Genomic DNA, 12,110 nt, shown 5'->3' on the forward strand with positions numbered 1-12,110 from the left:
ATAGGTTGGGCTGGGTCCGGACTTTTGTGATCCCTGCTTTACACATTATCAGTATTATGTTATTTTTACCTGCCGATATTACGTTATGATTTTGTCAATATTCAGTTATGCAGCAGCTGTATCAACCCCCACTGTGAATAACTTACGTTGCAGTCAAATGACCGCTGGCAGCGCTCCTCGGGATGTTTAGAAAGCTCGCTGCTAGTGACATTCACCACTTAGCCGACTTGAGGAGGTTGTGCTTTGCCTCATAACACCATTAGCTACACATGTCGGCTTTTTTGATACATTTATTTGACGCCATTTTCAAATCAAATCATTTTTTAAATGTTGGCAAAAATGCAACAAATGAGCGACACAGCTCATTATAAACTGTTTAGAGAGCAGCAAGATCAAATCACTGCTCCTCCCCGTGGACAAAAGAGGGATTGCAGCTGTTTTTTTACTTGGGCTGCTTAGGGGCAGAGCCTCGCTGACGACGTCATTGCGGGGGATTACATTACCCCCACAGACCTGTGAAGGATCAGCCAAGGATCAGTCAAGGACCAGTCAAGGACCAGTCAAGAACCAGTCAAGGACCCATCATGGAAACAGGGGAACTTTTAAACCGCTACTACTGTAATTTATTCATTGTTAGTCTATTATTATTATTATTATTATTATTATTATTATTATTATTATTATTATTATTATTAATTCTGATCTTAATACTCAGGAGAACAAATCAAGGTTTCTTCTTTTAACAAGAACAGAAAGGAGTTTTTTTGTCTAAATTACAGTCATTTTCTTCTGGTCAGACTCCTGATTAAACTGAGCAGGGACCAGCAAACACACCCAGCACATAAAAGAAGTTAAATACTATAAAATGTTTTAAATTAAGTCAAATGAAATTAAATTAAATGCAATTAAAATAAAAAAAGTAAATAAATTTGAATTATTTCTGATATTGCATTAAATGAAATTAAATACAATAAAATTTAAATTAAATTAAATTAAATTTTTGATATATATATATATATATATATATATATATTTTTTTTTTTTTCTACCCACTGCATGCAGGTCCCTGTAGCAGCTCTTCTTCTATGGTGTCTCTGTAGTTCATCTGCTGGATATCAGAGGTTTTTGTAAAACAGATTCAGTTTAAATGTTCAGATCTTGAAATATCTCGAGCTGTATGACACACAGTCCTGTTACTGATTTATTTTGACACATCCACAGATTTAATCTGATGTCTGAAAATGGCTGAAAATATTATTTTTTCATTAAATTAATTTAATTCTAGTCAAGGTAATTATGTGCCTTAAACCTGAAGTTTTAATTCCGTAAACAGAGCAACTGCTCCACCTGTTGATGTGAGCTGGGAGCTCATCTGTCCCTGTGACACGAAGGAATGAATGTGAGAATATCTTTTCTGACAGATAACTAAAATAAGTCCAGACTTTCAGATTTAGCATAAGGAAATTTAATTTCTGGAACATTTCTCAGATGGATTTGTTCATTTTACTTCCTGCATTTCTTCAGGCTGGATGCTGCGTTTCTGTGTTCTTCTCTGCTTCTTAGAGCAAAGTCCAAAATCACCCAGATAGTCCAAACATTAATATTTGATATTGTATGTTTCTTGTGTCTCAGCCAAGCTGTCTCATATCTACAAACCAAATGTTTCCTTATAGAAAATGATGTGTTAGAAGCTGATATTACTTTCTGCAAAGATCACAGATTCAGGTAGTGTATTGTGATGCAGCATCAGGTCTTTTCAGAACTTTTTATTATATTTTAAAATGACTTCACTTTTTGTGCTCAGTGCTTATTAAAAACTTGTTGTTAATCTTAAAGATTTTATTACTGGATAGTTTTGCTGCTTTCAGAGTGCACACACACACACACACACACACACACACACACACACACACACAAGCAAGCAGGCAGATATGTAACTGTGCGAGTGTTTATTACATCACGTTATGTCCGTGTTCTGCAGGTGTTGGGTTGGATCCGGAACGGGGAGTCCATGTTGAACGCCAGCATGGTGAACGCCAGCTCTCTGTCCGAGGCCGAGCAGCTGCAGAGGGAGCATGAGCAGTTCCAGATGGCCATAGAGGTGCGCCACACACACACACACACACACACACACACACACACACACACACACACACATCCTTTTACTGTACTGAACAGTGATTATTTCAGTGTGTTTCAGTTTGAATAGCAGCAGATGACTGCATGCACTAACACACACACGCTTAAAGTTTTTAATGTTTAAATTGTTAAACCATCATATTAAGTGTGTTCTGTACGTTGTTTTCTTGTCTGTAGATTGTCCTGCTTGTTTGTGTTCTTTATGATGTTTGATGAATGAGGACCCTGGAAGAGTAGCTGCTTCATTAGTTTCAGCTAATGGGAATCTGAATAATGGAATAAACCCTTTTTATTTCTACACAAAACTGCAGGACCCCAAAGTGCTGTAGGTTTTCTCAGCCCCTATAAATAGGAAGAAACGACTACTTTGTAATCAGAGTTTCAATCAGTCTAGTTTCAATAGTTATATAATTCTGCGTGGATTTTGATTAATAACTATGCTTAAATCCACATACATAATCACAAACATTTATATTTTGGTTATCCATCACAGCCTTAATGCATTCCCTGGATGACTAAAACTATAACCTGGTTTTAACTCCAATACTGAAGCAGGTTCTGACCCTCCAACCCATTACAAAGATTTCAGTCACCTTGGCATGTCCATCTGTTGTGAGGCTGAGTACAGAACAGACATAGAAGACTCCCATGGCTCTATCTAGAGGAAAAGTCTAAGGCATGTAAAGTTCTCTTTTTTCTGACAAAGGTTGAGGTAGAAGATGTTCGTTGTTTACCTGGAAACTGCAGTCTTCCACAGAAGTGTCGTCTGACAGCTGTGATGTGTTATCAGCTGTTATTCCTGATAAACATGTCACATCTGTAAGACGACGCTTCTGAGGACGACTGCGGTTTCCAGCCGAAACATGTCAAGGTAAACAATGAACATCTTCTATCTTAACCTTTGAAAGAAGAAACCTTTAACATATTAACAAGGAGGACAAAAATAACAGTTTTTGAGCTACTGTCATATAACCTGTTGAATTTCTTCTGGAATATATTCAATAACAAGCAACCACATTGTGGTTCAGCATGGTTAAGGCACTTGGTGAGCTTTCCATGGTCAGCCTGGTAAACCAAAACCCAGGACTGATGCAGTTTTACTTATGTAATGTAGAGAGCTATCACAATGTGGAATAATGTGCTAGCTAATGCAGCTGAAGCTCCCATCAAGCCAGATTTAAGAGATTACTGGAACAACTTTTATATTAATCAGTGGTCTTTGTGGAGATTTTGCGTGATAGGTGCAGAACGTACTGATGCTTTCTATTCATATGCAAACGTTATGCTCATATCAAGTGTTTTTTCTACATTGTTTTCTTGCTTGTAGGTTGTTTTGTTAATTTGTATTCCGCATCATTAGCTACAGCTAATGGATATTTAAATAATAAGAAGAAATAAAGAAATAAACCCTTTTTATTTGTATGGTCCCCACAAAACTGCAGAACCCCATAAGTAATCTCAGCTTACTCGGTCCCCACAAACACAAAGAAGCAAGAACTTTGTAATCTGTGTTTGCATCAGGCAGGCTTCAATTATTTTTTTATTCTTATTTTGAGAACAAGCAGATGTTCAAAACACATACACGCATGCACACACGCACGCACACGCATGCACACAGACACCCACATTTTCTAATCCATTCAAGTTCTACTACAGCGTGTTGTGCGTGTTTCTCTGTTCTGTGTTTTTAATAGTCAGAGCAGTAAAAGCTCTTTGGTCAGCACTGTATGACACACACACACACGTACACACCACATGTACACACACATGTAATCACAGAAGCAGTCCGAGACACACATATTGAGTGAATGTGATGTGTGTGTGTTTCCTCGGTGAAATGTAAGTCCCTCATATTCTGTCAGAATGATGTAATACAGATGTGACCAGCTGCTTAAATACACAACCAGACACACACACCACAGTGAAAGAAATGAGGATGAAGAACTGAGATGGGATGAAGAGGTGGAAAACTTTTTCTCCCAAACAGTCCGAATCAGTCGAAGTGTTAAACACTCTGACACAGACGGGACAGGCCGCGGCCATGTTGGTTTACCAGAACTTTCCCACATTTCTAGTCACACGTGCAAACAGCTGAGTTTGACTTTCCGTGTGTCTGAAGTTGGCTGTAGTTTTACATCCCTGCACCAGGAATGCTTCTAGACATGAGGACATGTAACAGAGGACGTACAGCTGCTAGCTCAGCAACAATCTGTCAGAGCAAACTGAAGAAATGTTTTTCTTTGGAGGTTTTCGTTAGCGTGCAATTGGTCCAGAACTCCGCGCCGCGACTTTTAACTGGGACCAGGAAATGTGACCACATCACTTGTATTTTAGCTTCTCTGCACTGGCTGCCTCTATGTTTTAGAATCGATTTTAAGATCTTATTGTTTGTATTTAAAGGCCACCTAATACATTACCAACTGCCTCCAAATTTACACTCCAGCGCCGCTCTGAGGTCCGAGGGCCAGTCCCAGCTCGAGGTGCCTAAGATGGGACATAAAACTGGAGGGGACAGGGCCTCCTCTATAGTAGGCCCCAGAGTCTGGAACATTCTGGCCCTACAGGTCCGATCTGCCCCCTCAGTTATTCTTTGGCTTTTAACACCGCGTGATGTGTGGTCCTCTGTGTCTTTTTATTTTATCTTTTTGCTTGTTTTTAATGTTTTAATGAGAGCTGGTGGAGCTTGTTTTCATTTTATTAATCCATATTGCTGATTTTTGATGTGCAGCACTTGGATACATGTTTTAGTTTTTTGAATGTGCTTTATAAACAAAGTGGATTGGATTGGAGGTTTTACTAAAATGAATAAAAGATATTGATCAGTGGGTTTCCAGGAACCTCAGTCTTTGAACAGACCATAGACCATAACAGGATCTGAAGCTGTCCAGATTAATCTAATCCAGGAATATTAAACTCATTTTAAGGAAAATAGAAAACACATCTTTGGAAGATTGCTGTTGGTACTTTGCTTTAACGCGGAGCTTGTTGTGGGAACGTTGTGTGGACCACACTGATAGTTGTGCTTGTTTGTAACTCATTGAGTAAGTAAATGGGTCTCTTTTGAGAATCAGGCTGACTGAGATTACCTGGAAGGATTTGCAGGTTAGCTCATGGCTAGCAGCCTGATGGGCTGCAGGTTAAACTGTCATAGCTCAGTGGGTGGAGCTGTCGTCTTGTAGCCTGAGGGTTGCCGGTTCAATCCTCGGCATGTGGAGGTGTCCCTGAGCAAGACACCGAACCCCATCATGGCAGCTTCCACCATCAGTGTGTGAATGTGATGTATGATGTGAAGCGCTTTGGGTATCATACATAGAAGTGCTATATAAATACAGACCATTTAGCATTTTTACCATTTTCATAGAGGTCTGGTTTACACCTCCAGCAGCAGCTGATAAAAACTGTGATTGACGATGGAACTGATTTCTCTCTTCCAGTCGCTCTTCCATGCCAACTCTCTCCAGAAAACTCATCAGAGTGCTCTGCAGGTCCAGCAGAAGGCTGAGGTAGGACCATGTTTCTTCAAATGGTCTCTAAACTCACCGCATCGTGGAGAGAAAGTCAACTCAGTATCATTGTTTATGTGTAATACATGATTTATAAACTGTAAACAACTATTTTGTCTGTAACTTTGGGTACTTTCTAAATTCATTTATCTATTTATTTTTTATTACTGTTATTTATTTTGTATGATTCCCTTTTTTTATTTATTGTTGTCAATTTATTTTTACATTTAATTGTTTTCTTTTTTTTATTTCACTCTTTTTTTGTATGTGTAAGCCTTTTTGAACATAACTGGGTTCATGCAAATGTGTTTTCAAACGCACACGCGAAGATCAATGAACGCAAAATAAATTTACACAGAAATGCACAAACAGAAAAATCACACAGTTCTTTTACTTTCTACTTCAGAAACGTTTCTAGAAATAATCCTTTCCACTTTCTAAAAGCTGTCTTCAATTCTAATCTTTTTTAATGTTTTATCTAATAAATTATACTTTATTTACTTTAGTTACCATAATTCATTATTTATGTTCATGTTATGTTACATTATTATTAATTTATTGAATACTTAACTGTTTTATTTTCTTTATGTATTTGTTTCCTTCTTTTGCTGTTTATTTTGTATTATTGTTAATACATTTAGGAGCTACATGGTTAAATTCACCATATTTGTGAAACTGTGAAGCTCCTGAAGGCCTTAAACCTCTCCTGCACTCATAAACTGATCTGTGTATAAATGCAGTTTCGTCTGTGCAATTCAGGACACGTATTCAATTGTCACATAAACAATCTGTGTTAAATATTAATGTTTGTGCATTTTATAATTTGTGCATGTGTATATTTGTTTCTGTGTACCTTTGAACACTCATTTGCAAGTCAACAAAATAAATAATGTCTCACACATGAGTGGACTTTCCTCTCCACACCGTACCTCCTCTCACCCTGCATCCATGCTTTGTCCTCCTGCTTCTCCCAGATGATGCTGCAGGCCGGTCACTACGATCCGGAGGCGATCCGGAGCTGTGCCGAGAAGGTGGCCGTTCACTGGCAGCAGCTGATGCTGAAGATGGAGGACCGCCTGAAGCTGGTCAACGCCTCTGTGGCCTTCTACAAGACGTCAGAGCAGGTGCAGCTCTCACCTTTACAGACTCTCTGTTTGATGTTCCTGTAGCTGGAAAGCAGCTTTCTGTGTGTGCAGGTGTGCAGCGTGTTGGAGAGCCTGGAGCAGGAATATCGTCGAGATGAGGACTGGTGTGGGAGTCATGATAAACTGGGAAGTTCGGCCGACAGCGACCACCTGCTGCCTCTGATCAGCAAACACCTGGAGCAGAAAGAGGCCTTCCTGAAGGTGGTGTAGAACACTGGCTTTAGTCCTAGGACCAAGGATCAGGATGGAAATGCTGAAAATGTGTGTGACCGTGTTTCAGGCGTGCACGCTGGCTCGGAGGAACGCTGAGGTGTTTCTGAAGTACATTCACAGGAACAACGTGAGCACGCCTGGAGCCGCCGGCCACGCCAGAGGACCGGAGCAGCAGGTTAAAGGTGAGACGCTGCAGAGCTGATGAACCTTCGGGAGATGCTTCCTCAGACGTGCTGAGTTTAAGGTGCCTGCTGTGTTTCTGTTTGCAGCCATCCTGAACGAGCTGCTGCAGAGAGAGAACCGAGTGCTTCACTTCTGGACGCTAAAGAAACGAAGGCTGGACCAGTGTCAGCAGTACCTGGTCTTTGAACGCAGCACCAAACAGGTGTGTGTGTTAGTCACACAGAAACGTGTGGGCGGAGGAGGAATGTCTGGTTTGTTTCAGACCCCGTTTCCACAGCAGGTTTCTCAAATACAACTAAAATTTCAGTGTTATTTGCTTCTTTTATCAGAAACAAAAACATTCTCAGCAGGGGTGGAAACTGCAGAGACTCTTTTATACGACATAATACTCCACAAATAAGGCTTCTGAATAAAATCAAACCATTTTAATGGTAAAACAGTCTTGAGATAGAAAGTCAGTGATCTTTAGAGCTGGGTTGTCATACGCCGCCCTCATGCTTTCATGTTGCCGTGGTTGTTAAGTTAATTCATCCACTAGTGGGCAGTGCTGAGATCAGTGTTCATGTCCGAGGCTGGAGCCAGAACGAGCGTCTTTCTGTGGGGGCAAAGCACCTATATGCCCAAAATGAGCTTCTCTCTTTTTCTTTTTTTCCATTCGCTGTGTAATCAGTTTCTGTTACATAATTACTTTTTCTCAAGGGAATTTAAAAAATATTGGAAGAGATGACCATCAGCATCCTCCGTTCCCACGGCATTACAACAGCTCATGAAAAGGAAACATGCCTCGATCCAACCTCTACGGACTGTCGCTGCAGCAGATTCTACATCTGGTTCTGTTTTCTAGAGAAAATGAAGATAAAAAACATCTCTCTCCGCTAGTCTGTTACAGAGAAGTTCAAGTCTATTAAGACGTTACAGATTTTAGATTTAGTTGTAGTTTAAGTACGAGAGTCCGAGTGGAATGGATCAATGCTAATATAGCCACAGCTATATGAAGAATCTATCAGATCCACCATCTAGTACCGGGTCGGACCCCTTGGTCCTCCAGAACTGCCTTAACTTGGTGGGATAGATGGAACCAGGTGTTGGAAACATTCCTGAGATTTTGCTCCATATTGACATGGCTGTCCTGGAAACATGTCTGCATGCAGACTGGGATTAAAAGCGTTTAGATTCTATGTGTATTTTAACTTTAAAATAAAACAAAAAAGCAAAAACTGGCTTAACATTAAATTCCATTTCTTCTTGATTCTGATGCTCAGTTTGAGCTTCAGCCGGTCCTCTTGACCATGTCTACATAACGAAATGTTCTGAGTTGTAAAATATTTGTGTGTTTTTGTTCATCTGCAGGCTTTAGATTGGATCCAGGAGACAGGTGAGGTTTACCTGGCCACGCATACCTCACCTGGAGAGAGCAGTGAAGAAACTCAGCAGCTTCTCAATGACTACCATCACTTCAGACTCTCTGCTAAGGTGTGTTTGCTGCTCCTCACCTGGAATCTGATGTGCCCAGACCCTTCTGGAGGTTAGGGGTCATGTTTGGTAGATCATCTGAATATAATGTGTGACAACTTCCCCTCCAGCAAACCAAGGAGAAGGTCAAGCTGCTGATCCAGCTAGCAGACAACCTGGTGGAGAAAGGCCACGCCCACGTGTCGGAGCTGAAGCGCTGGGTCAGCACGGTGGACCGCCGCTATCGTGACTTCTCGCTTCGCATGGCCAAATATCAGGAGAGCCTGGAGAGGAGCCTGGGCGTCAGCTCTGAGGTAACATCCGGTATCCAGACGTCATGGAGATGAAGCTTGAGACGTTCACATCTCCCATTATTGAGGAAGAGTTTGCTCCTCTCTGCAGGACAACAAAGACTTGGAGTTGGACATCATCCCCGCCAGCCTGACGGACGACCCCGAGGTCAAACTTCGAGACCCCAACCCCGAGATCAACGAGGAGAAGAGGAAGTCTGCCAGGAAGAAGGAGTGAGTGCAAGAGAGGAAGCATTCTGACTGGGTTATCGTCAGGACTGTTCTGATGCTATCAGAGCAGGGTGTCGCCTCACCTGCAGCTTTAAACCTGTTTACTGATGGTCTTTCTCAGGTTCATCATGGCAGAGCTGCTGCAGACGGAGAAGACATACGTCAGGGACCTGCAGGAGTGTCTGGAGGTGAGGAAAGGGGGATTTCTCTTCAAGTTCCTCACCTGTTCACCTGCTGACTAACTCCTGTGTGTGACAGACCTACCTGTGGGAGATGACCAACGGCGTGGAGGAGATCCCATCAGGCATCGCCAACAAGGAGCAAACCATTTTTGGAAACATGCAGGACATTTACGACTTCCACAACAAGTAAGTGAGGAGCAGATTGATCTGTTTCAACCCTGAATGTCCCTGAACTCAGCACCAGCCGCCACCTGACAGACGTTACTGTTCAACTTTAACAGATAATCAGCAGGTTTTTAGTTTTAGGTAAAAAAAATCTTGAAAAATTGTCGATTATTTCTGTCATCTTGTATTTTTCTGCAGGGGTTTTGATTGTAGAATTGTCTTTGCAGTATTTTCCTAAAGGAGCTGGTGAACTACGAGCAGCTTCCGGAGGATGTGGGTCACTGCTTTGTCACCTGGGTGAGATCCTGGATGAAAACTCAGATGTCTGATCCCTGATGAGCTGTTTTGTTAAATATTTCCATTCTTGTTTTCCAGGCTGATAAGTTTCACATATATGTGGATTACTGCAAGAACAAACCGGACTCCAGTCAGCTCATCCTGGAGAATGCCGGCACCTTCTTTGACGTGAGTAAAACCAACTTTTTCCTGGTTGTGTCAGTCAGCTGGTTCCAAAACTGAACTGGGCTACTTCAGGTCGGTGGTTCTTTTAAGTCCGTCTGTTTCCAGAGAATCTGGATTATTTCAGGAAAAACAGCAGTGTCATCTGATTGGACATGAAACTATATCTGATGGATGCTCAGGGTGCTTGATCTCTTAAAGTGGTCACGATTAATAGTTCTCAAACTTTTTAAAGGTCTATCAAAGTTTTGGACATTTTCTGCTTTTTCCCTCATTTTCAGTTCTGGTAACTGTTTTTTTTTGTGTGTGTGTGTGTGTGTGTGTGTGCCACATGACAAGCTAACAGCTGATGTTATCTTGAGGCTGAAGTTTTCTTTTTTTTGGACAAACAGTGGCTAACATCACTTTGTCTAGAATAGTACAGTTGCTAACTTTAATTTGTTTTAACATAGCAGCTCATGTTATCTTGTTTATGCTAAAGTTGCAGCTAAAATAATGTTGGTAAAGCTAATCCAGCAGTTTGTTTAGGCTAATGTAGTCGCTAACCGTTCCCTGTTTATGTTAACATAGCAGCAAACTTTAGCATGTTTAAAGTAATTTTCTGTTTTTAGACTTAACTATTAAAACTGTCTTATCAAGGCAAAAAAATGCTTACATCTTATTTGCTGACATTATCATATTTAGGCCAACATGGCTGCTACAGTCATCGTGCTTTGTCTATAAAAACAGCTACAGTAATGTAGTTTAGGCTAATATGTTTAGACTAGCGTTGTTATATTTAGACTAAAGTAGCAACGGTAGTTTTCTCTTTTATGCTAAAATAGGAACAAGAGATTGATCTTGTTTAAGATAACACTCCAGATAATAAATAAATAGCTTCTAAAATGATTTTGTTAATGCTAATATAGCAGCTAATATTTTCTTGTTTGGGCTAACATTATCATGTTATGAGCCGAATATGTTTTTTATGACCCATAAATGATTCAAGGCTCCTAACTCAATTATATTTCTCTACTGATTTGTTTCCATCCATGTGAAACTCATTGTATTTCCTCCTGATGAATAAATCTTAACTGAACCTGGATGAGGGAACTAAACAGAGGTGTTTGGTTGGTTTTAAACTCAGCAGAAATTCCTTCTTTTTCTTATTCTCCATCTCTCTGAGGAGAAGGAACACAATCAGGTTCCTGGTGATTTCTAAAGGTGTGTTGTTAGCATGGTAAATGAAGACGTTTCTGGATATAAATGATCAGGAATGTTAGGAATATGGAGAATTTTATCAATAAATCATCCTGTCTGACCTGTTTCTGTTGATTAATACAGATTTTTTTTTTCAAATTTACACACGTTTTAAATTTAATTGATGAGATGGAAGCACCGTCACTGAAAACATGAGGGTACTTCTATCCTACCAATACTTTTCCAGTGAGGGTTGGACTCTACCAAGGCTGCCCTTTGTCACCGATTCTGTTCATAACTTTTGGGTGCAGTCGAGGTGTTGAAGGGATCCGGTTTGGTGGCCTCAGGATTGGGTCTCTGCTCTTTGCGGATGATGTGGTTCTATTGGCTTTATCGGGCCGTGAACTTTAGCTCACACTGGAGCGATTTGCAGCTGAGTGTGAAGCGGTTGGGATGAGAATCAGCACCTCCAAGTCCAAGACCATGGTCCTCTGCCAGAAAAGGGTGGAGTGCTCTCTCCGGGTCTGCAATAGGGTCCTGCCCCAAGTGGAGGAGTTCACGTATCTCAGGGTCTTGTTCACGAGTGAGGGAAGGATGGAGCGGGAGATCGACAGGCGGATCGGTGCAGCGTCTGCAGTGATGCGGACTCTGCATCAGTCTGTCGTGGTGAAGAAGGAGCTGAGCCAAAAGGCAAAGTTCTCGATTTACCGGTCAATCTACGTTCCTACCCTCACCTATGGTCATGAGCTGTGGGTAGTGACCGAAAGAACAAGATCGTGTATACAAGCGGCTGAAATGAGTTTTCTCCGCAGGGTGGCCAGGCTCTCCCTTAGAGATAGGGTGAGAAGCTCGGTGATCCAAGAGGGGCTCAGAGTAGAGTCGCTGCTCCTCCACATCGAGAGGAGCCAGATTAGGTGGCTCGGGCATCTGGTTAGGATGCCTCCTGGACGCCTCCATGGTGCGGTGTTC

General features: G+C 41.3%; 1 protein-coding gene across 2 annotated transcripts in view; it reads left to right on the top strand.

The window, feature by feature from the left end:
• The window catches only part of kalrna (kalirin RhoGEF kinase a), a 203,368-nt gene that overhangs the window by 105,855 nt on the left and 85,403 nt on the right, over positions 1 to 12,110 (top strand). For both annotated transcript variants that reach the window (XM_042002791.1, XM_042002792.1), the window contains exons 20-32: positions 1,982 to 2,101; positions 5,574 to 5,642; positions 6,617 to 6,766; positions 6,839 to 6,988; positions 7,068 to 7,182; positions 7,270 to 7,385; positions 8,534 to 8,656; positions 8,767 to 8,949; positions 9,038 to 9,159; positions 9,278 to 9,344; positions 9,415 to 9,524; positions 9,731 to 9,800; positions 9,879 to 9,968. In XM_042002791.1, coding sequence (XP_041858725.1) covers positions 1,982 to 2,101; positions 5,574 to 5,642; positions 6,617 to 6,766; positions 6,839 to 6,988; positions 7,068 to 7,182; positions 7,270 to 7,385; positions 8,534 to 8,656; positions 8,767 to 8,949; positions 9,038 to 9,159; positions 9,278 to 9,344; positions 9,415 to 9,524; positions 9,731 to 9,800; positions 9,879 to 9,968 — 1,485 coding nt within the window. The remainder of the gene's footprint in view (positions 1 to 1,981; positions 2,102 to 5,573; positions 5,643 to 6,616; positions 6,767 to 6,838; positions 6,989 to 7,067; positions 7,183 to 7,269; positions 7,386 to 8,533; positions 8,657 to 8,766; positions 8,950 to 9,037; positions 9,160 to 9,277; positions 9,345 to 9,414; positions 9,525 to 9,730; positions 9,801 to 9,878; positions 9,969 to 12,110) is intronic.

This window comes from Melanotaenia boesemani, chromosome 12, assembly GCF_017639745.1.
Source record: "Melanotaenia boesemani isolate fMelBoe1 chromosome 12, fMelBoe1.pri, whole genome shotgun sequence".
Lineage (NCBI taxonomy): Eukaryota > Metazoa > Chordata > Actinopteri > Atheriniformes > Melanotaeniidae > Melanotaenia > Melanotaenia boesemani.